Here is a 16183-nt window from a genome sequence, read left to right as displayed (position 1 = left end):
ATTCTCCAACTCCAAGCATTTACTGGCAAATGCCATAATTTCACTCTTCTTTAAAGCTGAGTAATATTCCATTGAATATATATATATATCACATTTTCTTTATCCATTTATCTATTGAGGGACACCTAGGTTGGTGCCATAGTCTAGCTATTGTGAATTGAGCTGCTATAAACATTGATGTGGCAGGATAGGTTCAGGAAGTTCGAGAATTTCCATACAGAAAGGGTAAAAACAGGATTCTCACAGCCGTCCTCAGCACCTAGATTTCTAAAACTCTGCAGGGAAGACACAGGGCCTCCCCAGAACCCCGTGACTCCTCTGGGCCCAGTCTTGCTCCTGCATCCTGGATGGAGATCTGCCCTCATCCTTGTGCCTGGCTGGCTCCTGTCGACCTCCCCTGGGCATGTGCATGGTGGGCTTTGGGGGATGCACAGCTTTCTCAGCTTCTTTTATGCCCCTCTCCTTGGGTGGTCAGGAGACCAAGGCTGCTGCAGGCTCTGGACAGTAACGGGCTTTCCTACCGGAGGGTCCTGGATTCTTTGGCTGGAAACTCCTTCAAACTCAGGAGGCTCCCACAGCATTTGCCTCCAGGTAGAGCCAGGCTCCACAGAGGACTCAGGGCTGCTCCCAGATCTAGTCCCCATGGCCCAGGCCTCACTCTCCACTCCTAGATGCTTCCCTCGGGGCTGCAGAGCTTGGACGGAAAGGCCACACCAGGATTTGCCCCTTGCTTTCCGAACCTGGATCAAATTAGGGATTCTCTAAAATCTCATCTCGGAGAAGCGTGGACTCAAAGCAGTCAGATTTTCTGACAATGAGAAGCTGAAATTTGACTCTTTATTCCCTTTTATTTTCTTTTACAAATTAGCCAGTCTTCCCAGGGGTCACCTGTTTCTTGTGGAGCACAACCACCTGCACCCCACCCTGGCCCCCAGTCACGTGTTCCTGCTCAAATGCAAGGAGCCACACCCGCTGTGCCAGGTCCCTTCCCAAAGCTCTTTATCAGTTACACCTGGTCCAGCGAATGTGGGACCCACCTACCCACAGCCTGGCATGACTCAGTGTGATTAGGCGTTGGCTGTTGCTCTTCTCTCAGCCTCTACAACCACCGCAAGCTCCCTGGGGATCAGCACCAGATGTTCTTCATTTCCATCCTCCTCACAGCTGGCAACGTCTCTGAACTATACTGAATGCTGACAGAATGGAGGGTTCTTTTGTAATAGAAAGGATGAGAGGATCCCTCATCTGCTTTAAAAAGAAGAATTCTGCAGTCCTCAGGAGTGCGTTCCGCTCACGAACTCTGATCTCGACAAAGCCTTATTATAACCCACCTGGCATCCCCCCAAGGACAGCATCGTTGTTGGCCAATCCCAGATAAACACTTCCCAGTTTCCTCACCCACCACAGAGCCACGGAGCATCTGTCTGTCTTTACTTCTCCTGGTCTTTCTGCCACTCTTTGACAGTTCCAAAATTCATTCCCACAATCTTACAAATGACACCACACGATAAGGCCCCAAGAGGTCAGGAGTGGTGACAACCAGACCTGGGCTCCTTCTAGCCCTGTCACTTAGAGGGCACTCTAGGAAACTGAGTCCCTGCCTCAAGCTTCAGGTCTCCCCCTGTGTAAGGAGAGACATCCTATTAGCAGGATCCTAGTGGACTAAATGACCAACGGAAAGTAACTGGAATAGAGATAACACTACTAAGAAAGTCCAGTTGATGTCTATATATGGCAAAAACTGCCACCAATTTGCCTCTTAAAGCAGAGGTGAGTCATGGCCAGGAAGAGCTCGTGGTTCTCAGACACTGTTGGAGCACACCCTCCTGACAAGACGCCCCCCATCCTCTCTCTCTCCTCCACTATTCCAAGTTAGGACTCATGTCCTCACCACTTACATCTGAACTCCAAAGTCACCACCTGTTTGGTTGTCCGAAGGATTCCAATTTAACATCCAGCTCTAGAAGTTAGACCAGATCAAAGACAAAGAGAGGAGAAACGAACCCCAAGTCCCAGGGTTGGGCTGAAGGTCCCGGCCAACCAAGATGCCCGTGTGCCAAGCTCAAACGAGAGTCCTGACATTTGAAGAGCAGCGATCACTTCCAATTCATAAAGGTTATTTAATTAAATGAATATAAATTAGAGTACCACTACACTGTATTACATGTTAAAAAAAACTGTTGGCAGATAAACAATTATTTTTACATTGACAAATTTGATCCCTAATATAACACAGAAAAATTTTTTATTCTTAAATATTGAAAAGTATTTTCTCCAGTGGAAAGTTACTAAATAAAAGCAGGAAATTCTCAGAACTAGTATTGTTATGCACATATGCATAAATTAAAACTGACCATGTGTGTATATGCATTGATCAACACTTTGAAGAGGATACTTATAACACATTAATTTTATTGGGGTAAGGTGGACGAAATGGAATGCCTCTCCATTGACTTCTCCATCTGAAAACATCCAGGCTGCTATACACATGACACTTCTGAATTTTCATGGGTCACTTCTCCAGTTGCTTGAGAGTTATTTTCTGTTTCTTCTAATTTTGTGTATTTTTTAATAAATTCCCAAAGTTTCCTTAAAATACATAAGAAGTGAATATAATAGATTAGAAAATGCATTAAGGAAGAAAGAACACTTCAAAGTAAACTTCTATTTTAGGGCACGTTTATCTGAAAACAGATGAGACTTTGCAATCATCTGCCTTTGACTGAAGAATGTTTTAGCACAGTTTAGACGCTGGATGGAAGGAAGACCTGCTTGTGTTTGGATCCCCCCAAGCCCCCACCCAGCATCCTCCAGATGAAGGACAGCGTAACAGCAGGGGTGGACTTGCCACCAAGAGTACACACACCCTTCAGCCACTCACTCTTGCTGCCGGAGTGTGCCAGGAGCCTCCCAGGGCCAAGTTCGTAACGTTGTCGTTACCCAACTTCCACAGCCCCCCACACCACAGGAGGAGCAGGAGTCACGAGGCCGAGATCCCAGTCCAGTGCCCTTCTCCCCTGGGTTTCTCTGTCTACCTAGTGGGAGGGAGGCGTCCTCTGTTTCTGGCCTCCTTTCCAGCTAAGAGGGGTGGTAGGCCAGGCGGGCCACTGAGGTGTGGTTGGGAGTCACTGAGAACCACTGTCCCCCTCAATTGAGCTGAAATCCCCACGTGAGAAGTCTTTGGTTATCTGTCCTCCTCTTCCCCTCCCTTCCTCCTTGGAACATGGACCTAATCCCTGAAGACAGCCAAACTGAGACCCGGGGGAGGTCTCAGGAAAGGACAGTGCACGCCTAGTTACTGGATGCCACCACTGAGCCTAAGGTGTCTTCCCTGTTGATACAAATAAGCCTTCCCTAAACACGCATGTTTTTCTACCACTTCCAATTGTACCAAATCCTGGATCGAAGTGCAGCATCAAGTCTCAGAAGAATAGCCATGTGAAGCACAAGTCACCTACACAGCAGGCAACTGAAATAACCATTTGCTTTTGAACTTAAAATTTTAAAGGAGTATATTCACAGGGTTTTTCAGATTCAACTTCACAAAAATCCATGTAATTTGAGAAAAGAAAGCCACCCATAGCCACAGGCACCCCCACTTTCCTGGCCCTGCCCAGGGGAATCCACTGCCTCCCTTCAGCTCTCTCTAATGGATTAATCTCGACATTGAAAAACAATCCATATATATTGAGGTTTAAATCTGGGACTAAGCACTTTTAAGCAGGAAAAGCTGCAACAGTATGAAGTCGGCATTCCCAAGTGCTCCTCAGGGCTCGGCCTGCTCTGCTCCAGGTCCAAGTCTGGTAGTGTTCTGGGACAGCAGGACAGTTACAGCTCTTTCCTGAAGATATACTCACTGCTGCTCCTCCTCACTGATCTTGCTCTTTCTCATGAACTGCTTCAAATGGTTTTCATTGGCCTACAAAAAATTTAAAATCCTGTCGTCATGTATGATGGCAATGAAATTGAATCCAAATAAATCAGCATTTCTAGAATCAGGTATAACATACTAATTCACACTGTGTACAATACAGACAGATCCACACGCAATAGACCTATAGCATGTTAAGGTGTGTGTGTGTGTGTGTGTGTGTGTGTGTGTCTTCCTGGAGATGGAAGCCAGGGCTTTGCAAATGTCAGGTAAGTGTTCTACTCAGCCCTAGGGGACATCTTCAAAGCTGCTAGGTGAAGTCAGTTCAAAAGAATCCTTGTCACCAAATAAACTCCTTATGTTGCATGGTAAAGTGTAGATGGAATAGAGAAATCATCATTATTAGCACATCCTACCATTAAAACTCAGTGCTACACTTTCACTTATACATCAGTTTACACCTGTCAGTTTTAAGATACTGTGTGCATAGCCAGATATTTGGAGCACCACAGGAAGTTGTCATCTAGAGGAAGAAGGTGTGCGTTCTTGTTTATCTGTGACACGGGGCAAGTAGGTACCCCAGGGATCACTTCTACTGATGACGCTGATTCAGGCACCAAGAAGACTTACTTCCAATTTCTTCTTTAGGATCCTATTTGATGTTTCCAATCTTATAGCTTCATTCTGAAGGACAAATGGTTTAAAAGCAAGATAGCTGGTTAATTATTTTTCTCTGTTTATGGAATAAAAAGTATTATGTAAATGGTGTCATCTCAAGAGTACTCAAACACAACACTTAAAATCATATGATTAAATGAAGGACAGAGGGTAAGAAAAAATATCTCTGGCCTCTGTTTCAAAAACTGAAAAAGATGGGATTAATCCTTCAAAAATTTAAGACCTTAGGGAAATTCAGAGTAAGGTCCCTCACTGTTCAGTGGCTGGAAACAATATAAAACTACAAATACAAGCTGGGCATGATGAGCACATTCAACCATTAAAACTAAGTGTTACATTTTCATTCACACATAACTTATACCTGTCAGTTTTAAGATGAAAAACTGTTTTAATCCCAGAGACTCTGACAGCTGAGGCAAGAGGATCACAAGTTCAAGACTAGCCTCAGCAACTTAAAAAAAACCCTGCCCAGTTTACAAAACTTAATATACACACACACACACACACACACACACACACACACACACACATATAGCCATACCTCATTTTTGTGCTTCCCTTTATTGTGCTCCATCGATATTTGATTTTTCATTTACAAATTGATGGCTTGGAACAACCTTGTGCCAATCAAGTTCATTGGCACTGTTTTTTCACCATTAACAGCACATATAATCATTAGCACTTTTTAGCATAAAGTTTTTAAAATTAAGGTCCATATTTTTTAGAGAGAATGCTGCTATACATTTAATAGACTACAATATAGCATAAGCATGACTTTTATATACTCTGAGAAATCAAAAAACTCATGTCATCAGTTTATTGTGATGATAGCTTTAGTGTGGGAGTCTAGAGCCAATGCAGGACTTCCCCACGGCCTGCCTGTACTGGTACTTAACACCCGCACCAGGAACCCATCACCAAGTGTAACGTGGAACATTTTAAATTTCCATTTATAATAGTAACAGGTCCTATAAATTCATGTGAGTAAGTATAATAATTATTCAAGACCAAGACACAGAAATAAATAAAATAAAGTTAAAATGATCCTGGATACGAATATTCATATTGTGAAACTACCACTTTCTTCCAAGTGGATTTATAAATTCATTGTAAGCACAATCGGAATACCAGAGTCTTATTAATAGTAGAACTTGAAAAATCAGTTAGTACTGTGAATGAGAATATCCAAGTTAATCATGAAAAATGGTGGACGGGGGTTATCAAGACTTGCTCTTACAGATAGCCAATGTGTTGGAAAGGATTAGCAATTATGGCAGTGATGCAAGATAATGATTAATTAAGAATCCAGAGTACCTTAGAGCACCACTACCAGCTGCATACCATTCATTTCTAATTACTCAGCTTAAAAAAAATAGTGCTGGGAAAATATCTGTGACTATATAGCCACAAGAGGAAATTCTTATAAATTCTACAGCTAGAGATTATATTGAATCCGACTGCACATTTTCTGCACAGATTCTGCAGGTATTGGCCATTGACAGCTCAATGACATTTGTATAATTTTTGTTTCAGCTGGTTTTTAATTATTCTAATTATCTGCCACAAACTCTTTGAAATAAAAATACATTTGGACCAAATTTGACTGTATTTTTATACTCTGTTACAGAATCAAATTGCTTCATGCATTCATCAAGGTCTCAAGCAAAAGAACAATATAAATGTTTAAACAAATTGCATACCTCTATGCTTTTAAGCTTATTCTCGGCAATGCCTGAAATTCCAGTGTGCACCAGTGTTGCTTTAATTTGCTTTTCAAGGTCTTGAATTTCATCCCATTTCTTGAGTATTTCACATCTCTGAATTTCAACCTTCTCCGTAAGAGTAAGTTGTTCCTCATCAATTACTTTTTTCTCGGTTTCTTCTGGAAATATATTTTGAAGGCAAACTATTATTGTGTTTAATATCTGGCTCTCATTAATAGTACTGTGTATTATTAACAATATTATGTACATCATTTATAACTATAATGGACCTCAAAGTCCAAGCATGTCAAAAATAATCTGATCTAAAAACGAGGTATACCTTCCTTAATTCCTGATTTAATTCATTCATATAATCAATAAGTGTTTATTGACTATCTTGTTTTGTGTGCTCTGGCCAAGGTGTAAGGTTTAATGGTTGATTATTACTCACAGACTTTTCCAGGTTTGCATTCAGATGGTGCAGACCATCAGGAGACTATACAGAGCATGAAAGGGAGCCGAGGGGTAGTGGAGACCCGCAGGAACCTCTGACAGTGTTCCCCAGGTAGGCTGGGGAGGGACCAAGGGGCAGTTGCGAGTCAGGCACAGGCAGGGGCGACAGAGGGAAGACATGGGTGGGAACCCCACACTTGCCTGATCTTTCCTTAGTGATTCGAAGCAGTTTGTTCTCCACCTCTAATTCATCTCTGAGTCTACAAATTGATAAGTTAAAGAAAGTGAACCGTGAGAGCTTCATTGATACTTTGTTCATTTTATCTACTTTATACTACAAGTCTTCTTTCTACTGAGAAATAAAATGGTATCACCTGACTTTCTAACACAAAAGAGAAAGAAAGATGTCTATAAAGCAGAGTCCCAGGTTGACCAAGTAGGAGAGCCTTTTCCCCAGGACTGCATGCACATTAGAACAGGTCAACTTAACACATGGTTTTCTGTGGTGCTTGATGTTATCCTGGACTTCAATTGCTAAGAAAGAAGGCAAACAATAAAAATAAAACCACTAACATTTTACATGCTGAGGCAAACAGCCAATCAGGGCAGCGCCTACTGACGCAGGAATAGACGTTTTGCATTACGATCACACCTCACAGTCACAAGTTAAAATTCCACTATGTTTGAACTAAAAATAGATATAAAGATTTGGAGGAGGAGGAAGAGGAGGAGGAGGAGGAGGAGGAGGAGGAGGAGGAGGAGAGACCTCAATAACCTCTTTGTACTTTTTTCTTGGTGCAAAGTTTCATTGTCACCAGAGCAGCAGGGCTGGCTCAGCTGTGACACCACACCCCATTCTCCACCTCCTCCCAGTTCCTCCACAGGTCTGCCCAGGTATCTGCCTCACAGCCTCCTGGTGCCTGACTCCTATGGGACAGCAGAAATGACCTATATGACTAGTCTCTGTCCCACACCCTGAAGGTGTGCCACAGTGACCTTCTCTCAGTCACTGGGACCCCACAGAACCTGGGCTGCAGCCCTGAACCCTGCACCAGGGCTCCCTGTGCAGGCTTCCGTGGGTGACTTGGGTCATGCTCTGGATCCATATGAAGTCCCCTGCCCAGCAGTGGGGCACGTGTGACCCGATGGCTCTTGTGGCCCTGCAAGCATGCTGCCCACCGCCCTTTGGATTCTAAGTCACAACCTTCTTGTGTCATTTCATGGGTTTTGCTGAGCTGCCTCGCCTCCTCTGTATCTCACCTGAGGTGCACACCTGAGCCTAACCCTACTGCTCAGGAGAGACAGGCTTCCCGTGACCCAGCCACGGGTCAGCGCCTCGGCAGGCAGCTAACGGCCAGCTGGAGAGGGCTCCTGTCAAAGGGCCGCTGTGAACCCACAACCAAGTCCCCTGGGCTCTTGGGAAGGGTGAGAACTTAGTGCCACACAGTGAGAGAGGCCTTCAGACGGACCAGAGCAAAGGCGAGGGCCGACAGCGAGGTCGCGGTGGAAGTCTGCTTTCCTGAGGACATTTGGTGACTTCGGTTTTGTTTTAATCTTTTTTTTAAAACTCCTTGCAAGCAGTACATCCCATCGGATTGTTAGTTGTCCCTGGAGGACCATACAGACGGGTTAGAAAGAGGGTGCAGCCCCAGCTCACACCTGTGAGTAAGTGTTCGGGGCCAGCAGGGAAGAGATGAGACCTTTAGAGCCCTCCCACCAGGGAAACACCATATTGGGCAGAATATCCTGGCCACCCTGGGACAGCTGTGGCAGGGCCAGGAATCATGCTGTTTAAGGCACCACGTCACACCCAACAACACAGAACAAAATTCAGACGTGTGTGAGTCACGCGGCTTTCAGACCTTGGTGAGTAAGGCCACCCAACCTGGATGGAGGCGCATCTGCAGTGCTCACTTGTTGTGGTGCTCCAGGGCCGCTCTGGTGGCCTTCACGAGTTTCCTCAGCTCCTCCCTGGCCTGGTCAATATCCCCTCTCCGCACGGGACTCTTCTCTAGCTCTTTCGCTTCAGCCAGGTAAGTCTGGGAGGGCAAGGCACAGAGAGGGTGAGGCTCACCCAGGAAGGGCAGAGAATGTCCCTTTGACATTACTGTGCATTCAAGATGCCCTGGGTCAGAATATGGATGCTAGTTAAAATAGGTCCAGCAGGAGGACCCGAGAGATGGGATATTGGGGGAGGACATCCTGGTCAAGTGAACTTGTGGTTAAACGCTTTTGTAAAAGCTATTTTAATGTTTTATTTTCCTAAGAAATTTTTTAAATGGCAGGGGGTTCCCAGGTTGCTTTGTGTGGGGGGAGGACATGCTGAACAAAGGCCTTTGGGTGCACTGTCACCAGCCCCCGGCATTTCTTCAGTCAGTGGAGACCATGGGAACTCAGTGCTGTGCTCAAAGGCAGAGCGGCAGAGACCTTCGCCAGGTTCTCAGGAATAGAAAGATCTAGAGCCTGATAGCCTGGGAATTCTTTCACCCTGATGTTTGACACAATGTGGACACAACTGACCCTTTTCTACTCAACCTTGAAAAGTAAGGAACAGGCAGATCAAGGAGGTCTTGCTGAGTCCTGAAAGACAAGTCCGAACAGCATGAAGGGCTTGGAGGAGCGGCCACAGAGGACCCGAGTGTGAGTGTCCCGAGGAGGAAATCAGAACTGACCTCCTTCTATGCTGCTGAGTTTTTATGTGCAAAGAGAGAAACTGCATCTCCTCATTGTGAAAATGCCACCCACAAGTTTTAAACTTCACCAAATTCAAAATGCCAAGACACCAGAGCCACAGTGTGACACTCTGAGATTTTATAAGTGATGGCTGTTCCTGTAGCACAAATTTCCTACTACAACCAACACACATTCAACCCAACTCTGAGGGACCGCCTAGGAAGCCACCACAGGAGGTGACAGCCACTGGGGCTGGGCCAGGCAGGCCGCATGGCACTCCTTGCAGTACCTGGCAGAACTACTGTGGGTGCTCCGGCAGTCACTGAAGTGGCACCCTTTTAACCTCCCAAATAGTGTCCTCCTGGGAATGCGACCAGGGCTGTGTCCATCTAAAGGAAAGTCCATTACCAATAACATCCTGCAGCTGGTATGGAGCTCTTCCCTAATGAAAGGACCAGCTGGGGTGAAGTGCGCAGGAACACATGGTGCTCCTTGGGTCCTGAATGTTTTCTAGTGCTGTGGAAGGTGGCGCATGCCCAGACAGGCTCGGTGGGTATCTCCAGGTTGACAGTTACCTCATACTGCTCCGTGGGCTGGGAGCACAGGAGTGTGGTCATGTAGAGTTCATATTCATCCTGCGCACACAGAGACATCCACTGGACATGAGTTAGGAGGCAAGGCTACGGAGCAAGGCTTGTTTTGCAGATATAAACAACACGGAGGTTAAGGATGTCCATTTAGATAATTAAAGAACAAAAGTATACAAAATGCTACAGTGCATTAAATCCTACAGTGTATTAAACCACGTGCACTAAAAAGCATAAGATCTAATAGTCTTTGAAACAAATTTGAGTTTAAACTACTGAGCATTTCAATATGTATCACAAAACAACATGATCTCGTGCCATACAGAAATCCTGTCCTGCAGCCTGAGGTGAGCTTTCTAGCAACCAGGGCATCTCTGTAGAACACACCACCACAGCACTACTGTTGTGCATCCCTACTCATTAGGGATGTTAGAGAACAGTGTGTTCCTGAAGCAAGCCAAGTTCAGCTTGGATGCCACTGAGGGGCCTTTCATCATGAAGTCACAGCAGTTTTGTCATTGCATAAGGGCTCCATGCAAAATAGCACTTGGGCAATCACAAAGGTTCACATGCCACGAATGTTGTACTATGATTAATCAGAAAGAATTTGGAAAAACAAACAAACATGGGCTTAAGAGCTAACTGGGTGCTATGGCCTGGACCTGCAGTCGAGTCTCAGTGAAGGATGTCTCTCTGGAGAATGGGGACCTTGAACAGGGCAGGATTTCTGGGAGGTATGAGATGGTTCATGGATGCAGAACTTCACACATAGTTCTCCTAGTTATTATGAAAAAAAAAAAAGTATGTATCTGTTACCTTAACTTCTTTTAAGATGTCACCAAATATCAAAGAACTGTTGCAAACATCTTCAAACACTTCTCCTAAGACCTGCAGCCTGCTGAGCTCTTGCGGGGGGCACATGCATATTTTCTGGAGTTTCTGGGGACAAACAGAGGGTCAGGTTGTCTTCTCTGTACTCTCCAAATCGTTTCTCGGGTTGAGGAATCAGAAGGGCACAGCTGCCACCTCCCAGAGCCTGGTCTCAGCAGACGGTGGCCAACCAAGACCCCTGACCTTGCCCACAAGCTGCTGAGGCTCTCCCCTGGAGCTTCTCTGTGAGTCTGCTCTTGGTTTCCTTTTCCTGCCCCTCCTTGCACCCTGCCCTCAGGGGTCCACTCTGTCCCTGCAACACTCAGGCCCAGCCCCCAGGCCTGGCTATTTCTCAGGTGGACCCACGGCCTTCCTGCCCGGCTCTCTCCCTCAGGAGAGCTGCCTGAGTCACGAGTCCCACCCTCCTCCTAGGATAGCCAACCCACCATCTGCCTGGTCCCTCCCCTGCCCTCTCACACCCTTCCACTGAGGGTGGATCCGGCTGTCCCTGGATCCCTCTGCTGTCCTACATTTGATGTCCCATCATGGCCACATAGCATCTAATGCTTCGGATTGTGACCAACGTCCGCGTTTAGCCTTCCACTTCACCTCACTGTCAACAGCTGCTGACCCTGTGGATTTTCTCAACACCTGGCAGCTTGTCCCATTCCACCTGGAAATGTAAAAGAGCTGAAGATGAGTCTCAGCCCGGAGGGTCCTCCAGTCGCAGCCCTGTGTGGACAGCGCTACAGTGGCCCTTCTTACCTCCTCCAACTTCTTCTCATGGCCCGTCGCCACCTTGGCCCCTGTGAAATCACTCTTCAGTAGATCTTGCTTTGCCAGAACTTGCTTTTGGAAACTCAAGAACTTCTGGTACCTGTCAGCTTTGGTTATGCCGGCCAGGTAGGAGTTGATGTACTGGTACTCGTCCGGGCCTGGGGCCGTCAGGGTGCAGCGGTGGCTGGACCCTGGCTCTCGGTACCTCAGCACCTTCACCTGGGGCAGCCTGAGCTCCTCTCTCCTGCGTCCTTCAGGAAAGCCTTTGTCCCTCTCCGCCTTCTCTCCTTGCCTGGGAGTGAAGTCCTCTCTGGAAGTGTGGGAAGCCCGCGCCTGGGGGTTCAGGTACCTGAACAGCCGCTTGTTTCTGGCCTCATCAGGAAGCAGAGCTGTGTTGATGGTAAAATGAGCCCAAGCATCTTTCATCTTGGCGACATTCCTGTCGGGTGGCTTTCCCACTCCAGAAGCCGCTTCCCCCTTTGGCCTGCTGGTGCTGCACCAGGCGGGCAGGTGGGTCTCGGGCGGCCGGTAGAGCTTGTTGGGATTGAGGTGGCCTGAGGTGTAGAGGAAGACATCTTCCTTGTGGTCTCTCTGCAGTCGGTGCAGAAGCTTCCTGAGGTCGCCCAGCGTCTTCACGCCCGGGGTCTCACAGTGTCTCCACTTGAGGTAAACTGTTCAGGGGGACAACAGGACAGGAAGTCTCACTCTCAGCTCCACAGTGAAACAGCCCTGTGCACTGGCTGAGCTGGCACAGCCCCTGCCCCAAAGAGGGGTCTACAGGGAGAGAAGGGAAAGTGGCACCTGGCTTCACCCTGCAGCCAAGAAACCTGTGCCCTGACTCAGGCGGAGCAGCAGAGAGCGGCCCCGGGGCTGCCCAGTTCCAGAGGGAGCCTGCCAGGCCAAGAAAGAGGAAGGGAGAGTGTTCTAATTTGACAAAGTATTTCTTATACTATTAGCAAAGGCTCTGGAAGGAAAGGTTAAAAGTTTTATTAGAATTCTCAAGATGATGCTTCAAGGTTCTTCATGCCAGGAGACACAAGAAGAAAATGATTTCCCCTAAAATTCTCAGGACACCTCACCGCACCGAGTGACTGAAAGGCCATTCATCCTTCTTCTTCTGATCCCACAAAGTAAAACCCGTGGACATTTGAAAAGTGCCCTGACTCCTTCCACACAGCCCTGCTCCTCACCTGCCCCCTGAGAGGGCTCCGATCAAGAACCTGGCCCAGGACATAAATCATGGCAAGTCCTAGTTTTTAGCCAATTCCTAACCACATGAGTGCAGAAATAGCAAATCGTCTCTCTGAACCTTAGTTTCTTCCTCTGCAAAGTCAAGAGAATCATCTAACTCAATATGGATGACTGACCTCCCAGTGGAATCACTTTGGGTAAAGAAAGACAGAGTAGATGCTCCAGCCTTGAACCCAATCTTGCTAAAGGTCTACGGCCCTAAACACTTCTGACAGACCCTGAGTGCCCAGATTTGTCCTTCAATGTGTCCCCCTCAACATGAGGAAAGAGGGCCTTTTTTCTGGAACGCTGTGTAACCTGATGTCCACAGAGCAGTGGCACCGAGGGAGACGGAGAGGGGGCCTCAGCAGCCAGGGCAGGTTGGCGAGGGAGGGGTCGGGCAGGGCCAGAACAAAGGAGCATGGAGAGGCTCCTGATGAGGTCGGCCTCCTGCTTGAGGAAAGCGCTCGTGGACACAAGTGGGGACCCAATCCGACAGACACTTCTGTACCCGTGCTCCTGAGTAGGGGACCCAATAGAAAAACTAAAACAGACGTGTGGACACAGCGGGCACCAATCAGTAATACTGAGGAGAGTGTAGACGGGGGTAAGGAGGGAATTCCTGAGACTATAAAAGAACAGGCCAAACCCACCCCCCACTGGTTTTCCAGCTCTGGGGCCTTCTCTTCAGAGAAGTCTGTCTCTGTAGCTCTGTCTCTTCTCAGTAAACCTCCTTCTTGCTGCCATCTCTGTGTCCTGCTCTTCAATTCTTTGCTGAACGGAGGCACCGAACCCAGCACCCCTAGATGGTAGCACCACCACCTTGGAGCACTCTCAGGAGTTGCTAAGAAAACGTTCACTTGCACAGCAAGACTGGGACCTTGGTGCTCCCGCAGCTGCAGATGCTAAGCAGGCCCACCGAGTCCTCGAGGGGCCACCTGAGCCTGCACAGGCCCAGGTGACCTCCACAACCACGTCTCCACCACAAGCCCCTCTGCAAATGGCTCATCTCCATTGTGAGGAGGACCAGTGAGCAGCGTGGAGAGGGAGCCAGGTCCAGACGAGCACTGTAGTGAGGCCGGTCTCAGACCAGCCTTCCCCCTCACAGACCCCTCTACTCTGTGCCAGGACTGCCTGTGCAAAGTGGGCAGGCGGGCACATTCTGAGACCCGAGCTACACGCACCCCACATCTGTGCCCAGTCTAATCGAGAGCTTTGCCTGTGAAGTCAGGGTGCACTGTGGTCCCTATTTTCACCCAAGAGAAAAAATGAGGCCAGAAAAAAAAACAGGGGCAGCCACAGATTCCCTGCTGTGTCACAAATGACCATGGAGAGCAGCCTCCGCACCCTAGCGCCGGGCTGAGGCCTGGGGCCTCCATGAGAACATCACAGGGCTGAGACAGAGGTGTTGGCCAGCTGCGTTCTTGGAGGCTTTGGGGACAAAATCACTTCCAGGCCTATTTTTCTTGTTGCCAGATCCAATGTCTTGTGGTTGTAGGAAGGAGGTCCCCGGCACCACCCACATTCCTTGGCTCAGCCTCCTGTCTCTGAGCAGCACAGCTTCCCACCCACAGCCTCTCACCCTCTTCTGGGACCAGCCTCTGAGCTCTGAGAGTCACAGGACGGGTGCCGTCTCTTGAGGCCAGTTGTGCCCTACGATACACAGCAATTCCCAAAGCTCTGTCCATTTCCTCGTCTCCACAGACCTGGGGATGATGTCTGGTGTGAACAGCAGGGAGCCAAGAGACTATGGAGCTCTTCAAAATTCTGCCCTGCTCCAGGACCTGCCCAAACCAGGGCCCAGCCTCCCCCACACTGTCCACTGTCCCCGCTGTGAGGGCCACTAGGGCTGGATATTGGAGCAAATGCTGCCAGTGGTGGAGTTCCTGACAGTCTCTGTTGACCAGCACGGTACCTCAAAGGCACCATTTATACACATTTTTTAATATTTATTTTTTAGTTGGACACAATACATTTATTTTTAAAAAAATTATCTGTATGTGGTGCTGAGGATTGAACCCCGGGCCTCAAATGTGCTAGGCAAGCGCTCCACCACTGAGCCCCAGCCCCAGCCCCCAAAGACACCATTTATGAACAGGTCATATACTAATCAACAGAACAAGGTTTCAATGTCTCACTGTCGTTCTTCAGAGGCACTGACCCACAAGGCAGGGAGACGAGCTACGTCAGCTCCATGGGAAATGGGGAGAGGCCACTTGAATGCAGCCATTATCCTCCCTTCAGTTTATCCAGAAGTTTTCAGAAGGGCCTGGAAGCCTCAGCTAGCTAATCAGCACAGTCACCTTCCTATTAGCATAGGAGTCGACTGCAGTAACACTTGGAGGATCCAGATTCCATGGCTCTCTGACAAGTTCTCACACTACTGACCACACACTCCATTCTGGCCCTGGATGTTACAATACTGTCCTTACTGAAAACATTGTCTTTTGCATACCCTGGACAGCAAAAAATAAAAGTGAGTATTTTACAAATGATCTGAAAACATGTAGAGACTTTTTGAATGTGTATTGATTTAGGAAAACACAGTAGTAGGCTTTTGGATAAGGTTTAGATTCATTAAACATTTCCAACAATTTAGCAGCTAACATTTTTAGACAGAGTGTCTTTAGTTTAGAAATTCTGCTTATGCTTTAAGATGGAGACAAGAGGTCTTGAAAGTCGCCATCATTACAGATCGCGGCCTCTGTTGTCTGGTCTCTGTGAACCCTGGGGTCCACAGAGATTCTCACTGGTCTCTTCCAAGAATGGCCTCATTTCCTCTACCCTGCACTTAGCAAACACCCTGGGGGCAGGTTAGTGGAAATAATGAAGAGAATTCTGGAGACCATAACCTGCAGGCCCAGCCAGAGGAGAGCCAAGGAGCCTCAGGGGACAGTGGGCAGTGGGTCCTCTCTTGTGCCCTGTGTGCTCTTAGTTCCTTAGAGAATCTGTGCAGGCTGCTTGACCTTTCCCAAATCCCAGACAGCATCAGAACTCTGACCTGGTCACACTCTGCCTTTACACATGGATCGGCAAACATTTTGACAAATCCTCAAGGGAAGGAACTTTATTTGCATTATAATCTTGAGAAAAAGTGAACAGCCATTGCTTCCTGTAATCAATGTAGAAAAGAAGCACTGTAACATTTAAGTAATGATAGAAAAACCTACAGGGTGCTGTACACTGCACTGTATGTGTCAGAAAACAAAGTCCTACAGCAGTCCTGCAGGGTGGGGACACAGCTGGGAGTGGTGGAAGGCAGAAAAGCCCCAGGGGAGCACTCGTCCATGGGGAAGAGAGTCAGAATGAGCAGACTCACAGTGCTCTTGGCTGGCCAGGTT

General features: G+C 47.6%; 1 protein-coding gene across 1 annotated transcript in view; it reads right to left on the bottom strand.

Moving 5' to 3' along the window:
- Positions 1 to 1779: 1779 nt before the first annotated feature.
- The window catches only part of CUNH6orf118 (chromosome unknown C6orf118 homolog), a 16266-nt gene continuing 1862 nt past the window's right edge, over positions 1780 to 16183 (bottom strand). Inside the window, exons 2-10 of the mRNA XM_015498681.2 lie at positions 11601 to 12283; positions 10782 to 10904; positions 9954 to 10013; positions 8620 to 8744; positions 6907 to 6965; positions 6250 to 6431; positions 4502 to 4555; positions 3858 to 3919; positions 1780 to 2589 (exon numbers count right to left, since the gene is read on the bottom strand). Of these exons, the coding sequence (XP_015354167.2) occupies positions 2481 to 2589; positions 3858 to 3919; positions 4502 to 4555; positions 6250 to 6431; positions 6907 to 6965; positions 8620 to 8744; positions 9954 to 10013; positions 10782 to 10904; positions 11601 to 12283 (1457 nt within the window). The 3' untranslated portion in view covers positions 1780 to 2480. The remainder of the gene's footprint in view (positions 2590 to 3857; positions 3920 to 4501; positions 4556 to 6249; positions 6432 to 6906; positions 6966 to 8619; positions 8745 to 9953; positions 10014 to 10781; positions 10905 to 11600; positions 12284 to 16183) is intronic.

The sequence above is a fragment of the Marmota marmota genome, unplaced genomic scaffold (genome assembly GCF_001458135.2).
Source record: "Marmota marmota marmota unplaced genomic scaffold, marMar, whole genome shotgun sequence".
NCBI lineage: Eukaryota > Metazoa > Chordata > Mammalia > Rodentia > Sciuridae > Marmota > Marmota marmota.
Note: the sequence above shows the minus strand (reverse complement) of the source record. Positions and strands in the feature narration are given on the sequence as shown.